A 12,110-nucleotide genomic window follows, 5' to 3' on the forward strand; every position below is an offset into this window, starting at 1 on the left:
TTTAATCCTACCCGCCACCAACACCGTTTATGAAACAGGTGTAAACACAATAAACATGATAAAACTGTATGCAGTCAAATATCACATTTCCACTGTTAGTTGAAATTTTCACTCCTTGACGTGAGCTTGGTTCTCACACTGCTCATCGAGGTCCACCTCCCCCCACCACCTCTACCCGCAGCCTCCATCAGTCCCTTCCTTACTACCAGTTAGATACATAGCTCGTTATGACTGTTTTCAGGTGAGAACTTCTGACTGGTATGGCGTTATTTTGTGCCTCTATTGTGAGCGCACATAAATAATTTTTGCAAGTGCAAATGTTACATTTTGAGGAAGAAATATTTTGAGTGAATAAAAGCTTAATTTGAGCGAACAAAATTTATTGCTGCATGCAAGAAATGTATTTCAGTGTTTGCTATTATCCATATACACAACAGCCCCTCTCACTCAGTTCACCTTTATAAATGTGCCACAAAACCAACCAATCACAGACTTTGATGCAAAAATTGTGATTGGCTCCAATCAGCTAGCTAGCTACTGCATTCTGGAAACACTGTCCATAGTGTAGCTCAACCCATTTAGAGTTATTATGTTTAATTATTTTATTTTAAAATATATAATTTTTAAGACCATTGTTGGTTTTAATCTAGTTTAAACCAAACCACTCCACTGGATTTAGCTACATTTTGGACAGTGTTTCCAGAATGGAGTAGCTAGCGAGCTGATTGGAGCCAATCACAATTTTTGCATCCAAGTCTTTCATTGATTGTTAATGTTAATGTTAGGTTTATTTCAGTTTTTTATTTGTTCCTGTGCTTTCTGTGTAAATGTATGAAGCCTAGTAGACAGGATGTAATTTTTTATATAATGTGTAATTTCCATTGCAAATATTAAACAAACTCTGGAGTTGTGATGTCATCAAGTACAGTGCCATTCCAATTGTAGAATGATTGCGTTATGTTCTTGGGAAGTATGGACTCCTGTGTGAACTTATAGCAAGAATGCAAGTACAGACTTGCGTTCTTGAGTACTGAGAAATGGCCAATATAAAAACTTTAGACAGCAACACACTCTGAAAATGTTACAGATGCTGCCCCTTGGTGGTCAAAGTTTCAGTCAGTGTCTGCAGAGGGTCACTGCGAAAAGCACCTTTAAGGAAGCAAACAAGCAAGCAAGCAATCAGAAAGCAGGTTTTTGCTTCTTTTTAATCTTATCCAGCACTTTCTTTTATTATTATTGTGCATATATTATTCATTTTCAATCTTCCTGGTTTTTACAAATTGACGGGTAAATGAATGGGGCTGTGTTTTTGTGTGAGTGGGAGTGGAGGGTCCTACTCCTTCTTTGCATATTTGATTATATCATTCTGTTCATTATTATTCTACACAGCTTATAGTAGTAGGTAGTCACTCCTTGGCTATCTGAGAAATCTGGAGCTGTTTCCTTGAACTTTCTGCTTTTGTGTGAATGATGCTGAAACTGAACTTCTATAATTCCTCCTGATGCACAGGGTTCCCAGCATCTCTACTCCAGCAGGCTGCAGGCAGAACAGAAGCTACAAAGACATCGGCTAACCTCATGCTACTAGATTACCACAATAAACTGGAGTAATATGACACCACAAGATCTAATGAGCATGGGACTTCCTCCCATGTGGATGAAAGTGAAGTGGACACATTAAACAATGTCAGCTCATTCCTGGAATTAAAATCTATCCCCATAGCGATGTTTTAGAAAAAAAACAATCAAGGCCTACAATAAGACAGAGAAAACCCAACAATGATATGAGCCCTGATGAGCAAGCGCTTTGGCCACAGTGGATCAGAACCTGATCAGAACTTGATCCAGTGAGCCATTGATGGGCTTTGATCAGTGGTCATGACAATTTGTATATTAATGATCAATTAATGAGAGAAGCTTCAGCAGGGAGAGGAGAATTACCTATAATTACAGTGGCCTGTGGCTTAACTTGCAGGCTAATCTGTCGCGAGCGTGTGTGTGTGTCTGTGTGTGTGTGGCTTTTGGTTGCGCACAGTTAGACCTCAGCACATAAACATGGCGGCCTCAAAGCAGCAGCTTTGAACTACATGATTTTCATGTCAGCGGTAATTATTTACATCACAATAATATGTTTGTGGAAGCTGCTTTCTGGTGTGAAGGAAGCAGCCTCAGGGGCGTGGCCTGGTGTCACTGCTGCTGCCTTTGCAGTACTCTGTAAAAATAAGAGTTTTTAGTTTTCACCTGGGTGGGTGCTGCCCACCTCTGTTTAGGTGTAGATGTGGAGCTAGAAACATTTTCTTAGGGTGGCAAAATCACAGTCATTTCTTTACACATATGCAGGTGTTACATCCTGTAATATGCATTATATATGGTTAAAATACAGTAAGTGCAAACATGTTTCTTATGAACATAGTCTGTAAATTTCTTACTTTCTGTAGCCCAGATAATTAAACATTTCAGTTACATAAAAGATGTGAATTTTGATTTTTATATACTGTATAGCCTGGATAATAAGTTTAAAATCCAGAAGGCTACACAACATAACGTGGTTTGGTTAGAAATACAAGTCTAAGTGAAGTTTCACACTCTTTTGTTACAAATAATCAAATTGTTATATGCTCAAATTTACAAAAAATGTCAGAAATCTGCACCGTGACAAAAAACATCAAATCAGAGTAGAAACAATGTAATTAATAAATTAAATAATTTAATACATAAATCATGAATTAAATGGCCATTCATTCCATCTAAAACATTTAATAAATTGTGTAATATGTATTTCCAATTGTAATTAATAAATAACATATTTAATGATTTATTTAATTAATTAAATATTTAATTTTAGAGCTTCTGGCCTTCCACACTCTTCATGTGCGTGTTTCGCAAACATAAATCAGAGTTAGACTGGTTCTGAGCTCCTTTTTCCTACTTGTCCTTAAACGTCTTGTGAGCGTGCCCCTTGTGAGCGTGGTTTCGTCACTATGCTCACGTCTGTGATTGGCTGACACAGCGACCCTCGGGGTTTCGATTGGTTGCGAAACGAAGTCGTGAAACGGGAAGCTGAAAAATACTGAGCCAAGCGAAGAGTTCCAGCCTGAGCTTCGGCCGCATTAACCGCGTTCTCCGAGCACACAAACCCGCTCCCGCTTGCCCCGTCGTTTCGAGGCCACTATGGGCTGCTTCTTCTCCAAGAAATCCAAGAGAAAGTCGCCGGAAAAAGAGGAACGGGCGCCGACCACAACCTCCGCCGAAACTGCGTCGACGGGCAACGCGGTTCCCCTTGGCAACAACAGCGAGGAGGCTCCGAAGCAGTACAGCTGGGACAAGCGAGAGAAGGTAAGCAGCACCGGGACACACCCACAGCCAGGCTTTAGCGCAGGTAGATCACACCTGGCAAAAGACGCCGGAAATAGCCCTCTCAGGTCACCGACATTTCTGTTCCTGTCGTTGTTCACAGCCAAAACAGCCAGATGTGAATGTGTGAATTTAAACGAAACTTTATGTGTTACAAAAAAATTAAAGACAGCAGCTCGAAGCTGAAAGCAGAATAATAAGCCCAACAATTAAAAACGCAGAAGAAAAAAAGTTACACTTGAACTCAGTTTGCATGCATCTAATTTAAAAAAGCCACATGATTTAAATAAATTCATCAAAAAATAACAATAAACTCTGTGTATGCTAAATAAAATGCCATACCATGTCCTTATGAAAGGGAAAATAACTCAGCTGAGCAAAATAAAGAATAAGAAGTGTAATGTGCACAGGTCCAGCTGGAGCTCCACAGCTAAAAATGGAAAAAACACAGTGAGATCAGCAAGTCATGAAACCAAGTCCACAAACAAAAAGCTTCAATATATAAAAACGGCTCCATTATGTATACGTATTCGTTTAGGGAAAACCAGAAAATACAAGAGATGAATAAATACATCAGAATGTTGTTGGAAAAGCTCATTATAAAGTTCCAGTTGCCTACGTAAAGCTCCAGGTCATATGTTAATCAACAATAATCTTTGCTCTCATTGGTAGTCTCCCTTTCTCTCCTCAAAATAGAGAAAAGTTTAATGTGTCCATCCTCGTAGTGTCTGTGGCATTCAGTTGCCAAGTCACTTCCTGTTTGGATAGAAGTGGTGACACACACAAAAAATCGGAATAATCGGAACAAATAACACTGCATAAAAAAGTGTGGGCCTAGCACCGAACATCGTCACATGATCATCCCTGTGATGTCACATATCTGTCAGTCTCAGTGATGATAATAGTGACGTTATCTGCACTGATGGTGCTTTCGTGGGCTCCTGTTCTGGAAACATGTTTCCTGCTGTTCGCCAGCCAAAGATTCAGCTTCACGTGTTCGCTGTGAGCCGAGCAGCGAGCTAAGACAGCATGGCTCAGGCACCCCCACCCCTCCCTCCTGCAGCCGGTGTTATCTGATTATCAGATTTACTACCAAACGGCATGTGGTTCACGTGCACCCCTCTCACACATTAAAGCTGCGGTGTTACCCCACAGGAGGTCACACCTTTAAAAGTGACAACCAAAATATCCACCAACCATAAACCAGCTTCAGTTTGCTGCAGGCTCAGAGGGATGTGGTGTCAGAGTCACACATCTCAGATATCTGAACGTGTGACAGGGTCGAGTTTTGGGACCGATATTAGCTAAAAACACATATTTGTGTAGATATATCAAACAAGCATGCTTTAGAAGCTGATGAACCAGCGTCGTGTCTCAACATCACGCACAGTTGAGCAAGGAGCCAGTTTTAGGTTGTGCGTGCTGCTCTTTGTTAGCAGCAGTGATGGGAATAACGACGTTACTAACGGCGTTACTTTTTTCAGTAACGAGTAATCTAACTAATTACTATTTCTATTGTTACAACGCTGTTACCGTTACTAACAAGAAAATGCGGTGCGGTCGCGTTACTTTTTTTCAACAAACAGACGGTTAAAGCTGTCTTCAGCTTACCGCACCTTATATCAGTTGCACGGAAGTAGCTGACTACGTAAGTAATCTGGGCACTGCTGCTTTGAGCAATGACATTTGGTTGTTTAGGAAGAGGGGGAAGTTTTAGGAGCGACAGCGAGAGAGAGAGAAAAAGAGAGCGAGTTTTGAGATGTGAGAGATTTGTGACGTTTAGCGTGTTTGGAGTGTGTAGTTAATGTGTTGTCTTGTGTAGTTGGTGTGTAGTGTTGTGGATAGTTTTGCGTTGTGTGTCAGAACAATGAGGCGACTGCTGAATGAAAACAGGAAGAATGATACACCTCCTGCTTTCAGAGCTGCGGGTATCAGGATGTGATGTTCTCCTTTATAGTGGACAGAAATAATTTTTTGGAGTGGTACAGATCATTTGTGCGGCATCTTATTGAATGCAGAACACCTGATTGTTATGTAAATAGTTTGAAATGGTTATTTTAAAAAGGGTAAAAGGTAAATGGCTGCAAGTAACTTTGTTGTTTGCAAAACTTGTGCATATGATTTTAAAATTGACAATTTATATTTTCATTTAAAGTTATGAAATATGATTCAATAAACATGTTTGTGGTTGTTACAGTAAAAAAATATAAATTTTTCTACTCGGATTTTATGTTTTATGTCTGATTTTAGATCAACTGTGTTAATACAGTTTGTCAAAATGAAAACATAACTGTAAATTCAGACACATGAGGTTGTGCTGAAAAGAATGATACCAAACAAGGCAAAGTAAATAGTTTTTAAAGGTGAAATGTAGAGGGAAAATCAAAAGTAGTTAAAAATGGCCAATTATACCCTGGAATTTTGTAACTCAGTTACTAACTCAGTTACTTTTTTGATGAAGTAACTAGTAACTATAATTAATTACTTTTTCAAAGTAACTTGCCCAACACTGGTTAGCAGCAGCAGCCTGCTGCAGAAACACATCATCGTTCTTTAGTTGAATATGACACAAATGTCAAAGATGACACAACGTGAAATAAAGTAGTACTTCTGGTCCAGCTGATTCCCACACATCTGTTATCAGCGTGTTTTTAACTCTCAGACTTTGCTTTCGGATCTTTAATGGTCACAGAAGGGTTAAAAATGGTGTCTCTGTGCATCCGTAAGAGTGTGAACAGTGTTTGAATCCTCTGTTCTCTCTGCACAGGTGGACCCGAAGGACTACATGCTGACCGGCCTCAAAGACGTGACGGTGGGCCGTCTGCCCGGCAAACTGAATGGTCAGCAGTTCGTCATCCAGGAGTGCGAGAACTGCAACATCTATGTGTTCGATCACTCGGCGACCATCACCATCGACGACTGCGTGAACTGCCGCATCGTTCTGGGGCCCGTCAAAGGCAGCGTGTTTTTCAGGGACTGCAAAGACATCAAGTGTGTGGTGGCATGTCAGCAGTTCCGCACACGAGACTGTAAAAAGATGGAGGTGTTCCTGTGCTGTGCCACCCAGCCCATCATCGAGTCGTCCACGGGGATGAAGTTCGGCTGCTTCCAGTACTACTACCCCGAGCTCGCTTTCCACTTCAAGGACGCAGGGCTGAGCATCTTCAACAACAACTGGAGCAACATCCACGACTTCACGCCCGTGTCCGGGGAGACCAACTGGAGCCTGATGCCAGAGGATTCACCCGTTCTGGATTTCGTTCCGGCACCAGACCCTGAGTCCGATTTCAAGTCAGTGCGAGTCTCCGCCGACCCCGCGCGAAGCATCGTGCCACTGACAAAAGGTGGGAGGTACAAGGACAGCGAGGAGTCCTGCCTCTTTGTCTTCTTCGCTGGAGAGTACACTACTGCAAACGCCCGCAAGCTCATTGACGAAGTGAGTCCATCGCCAGCTCTGAATTGCAAAAAAGTGAAGTTTACTTGTTAATGATGCGATCCTTTAAATCTCTCAAACACACAGGTGTGTCATACAGACAGCTCAGTACACTCTTTACTTCTGTTGGCGGCTTTATTTGATTTTAGATTATACAGTATTTAATAATGTACAACAGAATGTATACAATAGAGTAGCTTAGCATGAGTCACAGTTCAGTTCAGTGAACAGCTCATTTACAGCTCATCTCTCCGCTCTCTGTGACGTCACACAGATCCAAGAGCAGAAAGCTGAGATGAATGGAGTGTTCTGAGCTTTTGGGCATCGAGGATTGCTATTCATACACACTGAGCTGATTATTAGAACCTCTAGCTGTGGACTCTCGCCATCGGCACCTGTCCTCAGGTAGATAAAATGAGTTGCCGAAGGCCGTAAAGCTGAGCAAACAAAGGCATGTACGATGAACCCGCTCGGTCACGCTCCTGACACAGACTTGCTTCCTCGTCTCAGAAATGTTTTTACCGCTCTGAATTCTTTCAGTTCCGGCTCTTGAGGTTGACAACAAGGTGATGACTCAGTCCTCCATGCTCTGCTCGCTATGTTGAAACTTGTGTGACTCCAGCACTCAGGCATGCGGGACATGCTCTGAATCTGAGCATGCTCACTGACGGTTCTTTAAAGTGTCACTGCGAACTTTAACCTCTTTAACCTCTCTCCGATGTGGTCAGGCGACCGCTAAAGGCTTTGTGCTGATCCAGACGAAAGAAGTGTCGATGCGGCCGGAAGACGTGAAGCGAGTGTTTCAGAGGGACGCCGATGACCTCACGGAGTGGATCACCAAAGGTAAACTCGCTCCTTCCTCACTGATCAGCTGATCAGGAGCTCTTTCGTACTGACCAGAGGGTGTGTGTCAGTCAGTGTGTGATATTTGTAATCACACTCTCATTCATTTATTACATATTTGGGTGACAGCAGGTAAAACACCTGAACAGATACAGCCATTTACGTCATGTTGTAATGTAACACTCCTGGTCATAAACTGTATGTAAAAGATTGACATGACTTCAGTGATGTCACCTGGTGGTTTTGGACTGCACATTTTAGCATCTAAAGGTTACTGTTGTTTCTACAACTGAGAGGGTGGAGCTAATGCTTGTCCACAGACTGTACAAGTATATCAGTCTGACATAGATACCTGCTAATCAGTAACATCCAATCGAAATTCTGTAATTTCACTTAGCAAAGTTGGAGTTCAGCCTTGTTGGACGCTCTGTCACTACTGTGACCTCACAGCAGCCATGTTATTGGTCACGTGATGGCAAATAAAAATGCTCCAAAAGGCTCCAAAAGCACAATCACAGTCCACAGGTCCAGTTCAGGTGAAGCTAGCAGACAGCTGTCAGTCAAAGAGGCTATGCATCTAACAATGCAGACAGGCGACTTATAAAAACAATTTTTATGAAGGGGGGAGTTATGTTTGTATCAGGCTGACTCACAGGTGGAGATGGGGCGGTGGTGCTGTCGGTGTCCTAAAGGTTTGACTGTCGTGTTTTCCCCGAAGGCCCCGTCATTGCCCTTGAGATGAACGGGGACGGAGTTGTTGAAGCATGCAAGAACATTGCCAGTGAGGTGTTCAGCGGGACGAAGGTGAGCGCAGCGCGGTCCCGGCCCGATCCTTATGGCTTCACTCTGCGTTTTCGAAGATGTCACATTTACTGATATTTTTTTGTCTTGCAGCTTTTTGTCTCCGACAACAAAAACACGTCGTCTCAAGACGTCGACAACTTCTTCAATTTCGCCGACATGCAGATGGGCTTGTAGGTGATGTGATGTCACGGTGACTCCGCCCTCCACGCCGTCCAGCTCAGACTAAACTGATGGTCCTTCTGTCCTTAAAGAGTAGAGGAGGTGAAGGAGCGCGTGATGAGCTTGGGTCAGGAACCCCGCTGCACCTTCATTGCTCATAGCTGTGAATATTTATATCGCTCCGAATGTACTCGGTGATGTTGCTTCATTGTGAATGTAGCTCTGTGCTGAACCTGTAACCTGACTGTAGTTCAACCTGCTGCACGAGGGATGCTCGCGCTGCCCGAGAGAGCCAAGCCCTCTTTGTGTGTCTGACCAGGATCTGGGTGTGTTTGAGTCTGTGTTAGAGAGAGGGAGGGGAGTGTGAGCGAGAGGGAGGGGAGTGTGAGAGAGAGGGACTGTGTGAGTGATTCACATGACAGACTCATGTGTGTATCTGATGTATTGATGATTGTTAGGCCAAAGCTGGACTGATTAAGTGATCGCTGTGTGAACAGTAGCTGTGTTTCTGATGTAGGCACTTCTGTGTGATCGTTTTTTAAAGAACAACATTTGTAATATTTGTTTTATACTCTGCTGATGTTTTTATATAGGAACATGAAGGGTTTCAATCCCGATGTTTAGTAAAAGATTCATTATGTGTGGCGTCTTTTGTACTCCGAGAATAAAACAACTTTGTTTCAGGCCGAGCTGACAGACTGGGTGATCCTGATGTGGTCAATGATCGTCTCAAGCCATCAGCACACACTCTGTGGAGTCAACTTTACACAAACACAGCATCTCAGAGTGAATAAGGGAAGCTCTCTTCTTCCTCTTTCTCAGATCACCAACATGTGTAAATGACGAGCTTTAAAGGTCACAAAAAGCTAAAGTGTGTCGGGTTGTTTGTGATCAGGTCCCGTTAGGCGATCACAGGAAGGTCAGAAATGAGTGGGAGGTTATGATCATGCTTCTGTCCTCATTAACTCAGTGTCCAGCGTTCTGGCTTAGTGTGGTGCGTTACTACTCCCTGACTGTGATGTAGGGACATCACCTGTGTTTGCACACTTGTTATACCTGTGCTGCAAGGCTGTAGTCTGTAAAGTAATGTTGTTATAAAAATCAGATTACAAGCTGAAAGATCTTGTTTTCAACCCTTCTTTTCAGTGTAAGTCCGCTTCTGCTGATGGAGGTCAGGGCTTAGAGCATGTTCTCTTTTTGTGTGTGTATGAGTGTCAATCTAAAGAAGTCAGAGGTCAGTGTTTATACCACGCCTTGCTTTAATGACCATCTTCTTTTCCTGGACTTTATCAGTTCTGATGTGCTTCAGGGAGATTTCTTCTGATGTCTGAAACTTTCTGCACATTCAAAACACAATCACTGGTCACTTTATTAGGTACAAGTAGTACCAGGTTGGACAGTCTGCTAGGAACATGCTTCACATGTTCCACCGCAACGAGGCGTTTCCTCCCAGAGCGCTGCTGCTCGCTCAATACTTTCTCTGTAAACTCCAACCACTTGGTGGGAAAATCCTAGAAACACGGTCGCTGAGGTCACCTTTCTTCATTGTTCTGATGCTCACTTTAAACTTCGGCAGCTCTTCTTCATCAGGTCTATATGCATAAATGCACCGAGCTGATAAGATACATGTGTTAAAGGGAAGATAAATAGGTGTAGCTAATGAAGTGGCCAGTGAGAATACTTACACACGGTGTCTGTATTTTATGAATCAGGTCTGTCTCCACTGTGTTACTGAGGGTTGACCAATATCTCCAGATTAACTGTAAAACCCAGGAAACCCTGACTGATGTGTCTGAGAGCAGAGGTTCAGTGAAGCTGGAGCGAGCGGAGGTGGTGAAGCTATGGAGCCCCCTAAAGGAGGGACAAGAAAGCATTTGAGAGGACAGGTGTTATTGTGTTTTGTTGGCAGCAGTTATAGTTTTGTATTTTCTGCCTAGTTTTATTTTTATTTAGTTTTTTAATTCCAGTTTAGTTTCCATAGCTGGTTTCATGTTTCAGTTTAGCTTTTATCGTCTTTTTTTTTCCCACTTTTAATTTTAGTCTCTGTGACTGTTACTGTATGGAGGGTGTGTGTCAGAGCCAGTCTCAGCACAGATGTAACAATTAAGATTTTTTGACTGCAGTCACTCCAGAGTGCGTCACTCTGTGTGCATCTGAGCTTCATCAAGCAAACTAGCAATACTACCGCCAGGTGGCTGGTGGAAAAGCTGATGCTTGTTTCTGTGGACACTGCAACCTGCGAATAGGTTCTCAGCTTCCTGACAAAGTGACAGCAGACAGTGAAGGTGAGCAACCACACATCAAAAACCATTTCAATGAGCACAGGCTCACCTCAGGGCTGTGTCCTCAGCCCGCTGCTGTTTAGTCTGCTCGCACAGATCCAGCACCAACCACACTGCAAAGTTTGGAGATGACACCACAGTGGTTGTTCTCATTATTACAAGTAACAATAATGAGTTCGCGTGAAGAAGCTTGAAGTGGTGTGTAGATTTCAGGAGGTTTGGCTAAGATCACCACGCAGACCTCACCATAAATGGTGCTGCTGTGGAGTGTCAGCAGTGTTCCTTGGTGTGCACTTAGCTGATGAGCCGTTCTTCTCCGCTAACACCATAGCAGTCATCAAAAAGCACAAAAGCCACCCCCTCGGAAGATTCAGGAAAGTAGGGCTCCCAACACTTCGCCTCACAGCCTTCTATAGAGGTGTAACAGAAAACATCCTGATGCTAAGCTTCACATCCTGGTTTAGCAGCTGGACGTCCCGTGAGAAGCGACAACCCAACAAGATCGTAGGACTGCCAGTAGGATAGTAGATGCTGGATGAGTTCTTTGCACTGTGAGACTGATAAATGGACTGTGCCCCCTACCCACTCACACTGTAAGACCCACAAACCAGGGGCGGATCAAGAGAAATTTTCTTTGGCTGGCATGGAAATCAAATGGGGTGGCAAAATCAAAGCCTTTTTTAAACACATATGCAGGTGTTACATGGGGTTAAAATGATTCAAATGCATTAAGTTTACGTTTCAAATAAATATAGTCAATAACTTCATTATTTTCTGTAGCCCACATAATTAAACATTTCAGTTACATAAAACGTGAACTTTGATGTCCTGTATAGCTTGTATAATAAATAAATATGTAGCCCAATAAGTATAAAATCCATAAAGTTACACAATATGGGGCCGTTTTATTTAAAAACACATATCTAACTTATGTTTCACACTTTTTTTGTTACGAAAAAATCAAATTGTTACTTAAATTTACACAAAATATCAGAAATCTGCACCGCAATGAAGAGAAATTTGAACCTAATTTTCCATGATTTGCTGGTTTAACACTCTGAGGTCCAAATTATAATTGGCCATTTTTACTACTTTTGGTTTTACATTTGTATTTCACCTTTAAATTTTTTTTTGTGTTGCTTGGTATAATTATTTTCGGCCCAACCTCACGTGTCTGAATTTAGAGTTATTTTTTCACTGACGTACTGTATTAACACAACTGATCTGAAATTACA

The 12,110-nt window shown here is 42.4% G+C and overlaps 1 protein-coding gene across 1 annotated transcript; it reads left to right on the forward strand.

Annotated features, from left to right (window-relative positions):
* Positions 1–3,024: 3,024 nt before the first annotated feature.
* On the forward strand, positions 3,025–9,287 carry rp2 (RP2 activator of ARL3 GTPase). The gene is made up of 5 exons (XM_086283843.1): positions 3,025–3,336; positions 6,122–6,790; positions 7,516–7,630; positions 8,349–8,434; positions 8,525–9,287. The coding sequence occupies exons 1-5, from the start codon at positions 3,172–3,174 to the stop codon at positions 8,606–8,608; spliced, it is 1,119 nt and encodes a 372-aa protein (XP_086139969.1). The 5' UTR covers positions 3,025–3,171; the 3' UTR covers positions 8,609–9,287.
* The last annotated feature ends 2,823 nt before the right edge of the window (positions 9,288–12,110 follow it).

This window comes from Aulonocara sp. 'chitande type north' Nkhata Bay, linkage group LG23 (genome assembly GCF_057382095.1).
Source record: "Aulonocara sp. 'chitande type north' Nkhata Bay isolate Kocher_YH1m ecotype deep benthic linkage group LG23, A_spYH_male_GT1.1, whole genome shotgun sequence".
Classification (NCBI taxonomy): domain Eukaryota; kingdom Metazoa; phylum Chordata; class Actinopteri; order Cichliformes; family Cichlidae; genus Aulonocara; species Aulonocara sp. 'chitande type north' Nkhata Bay.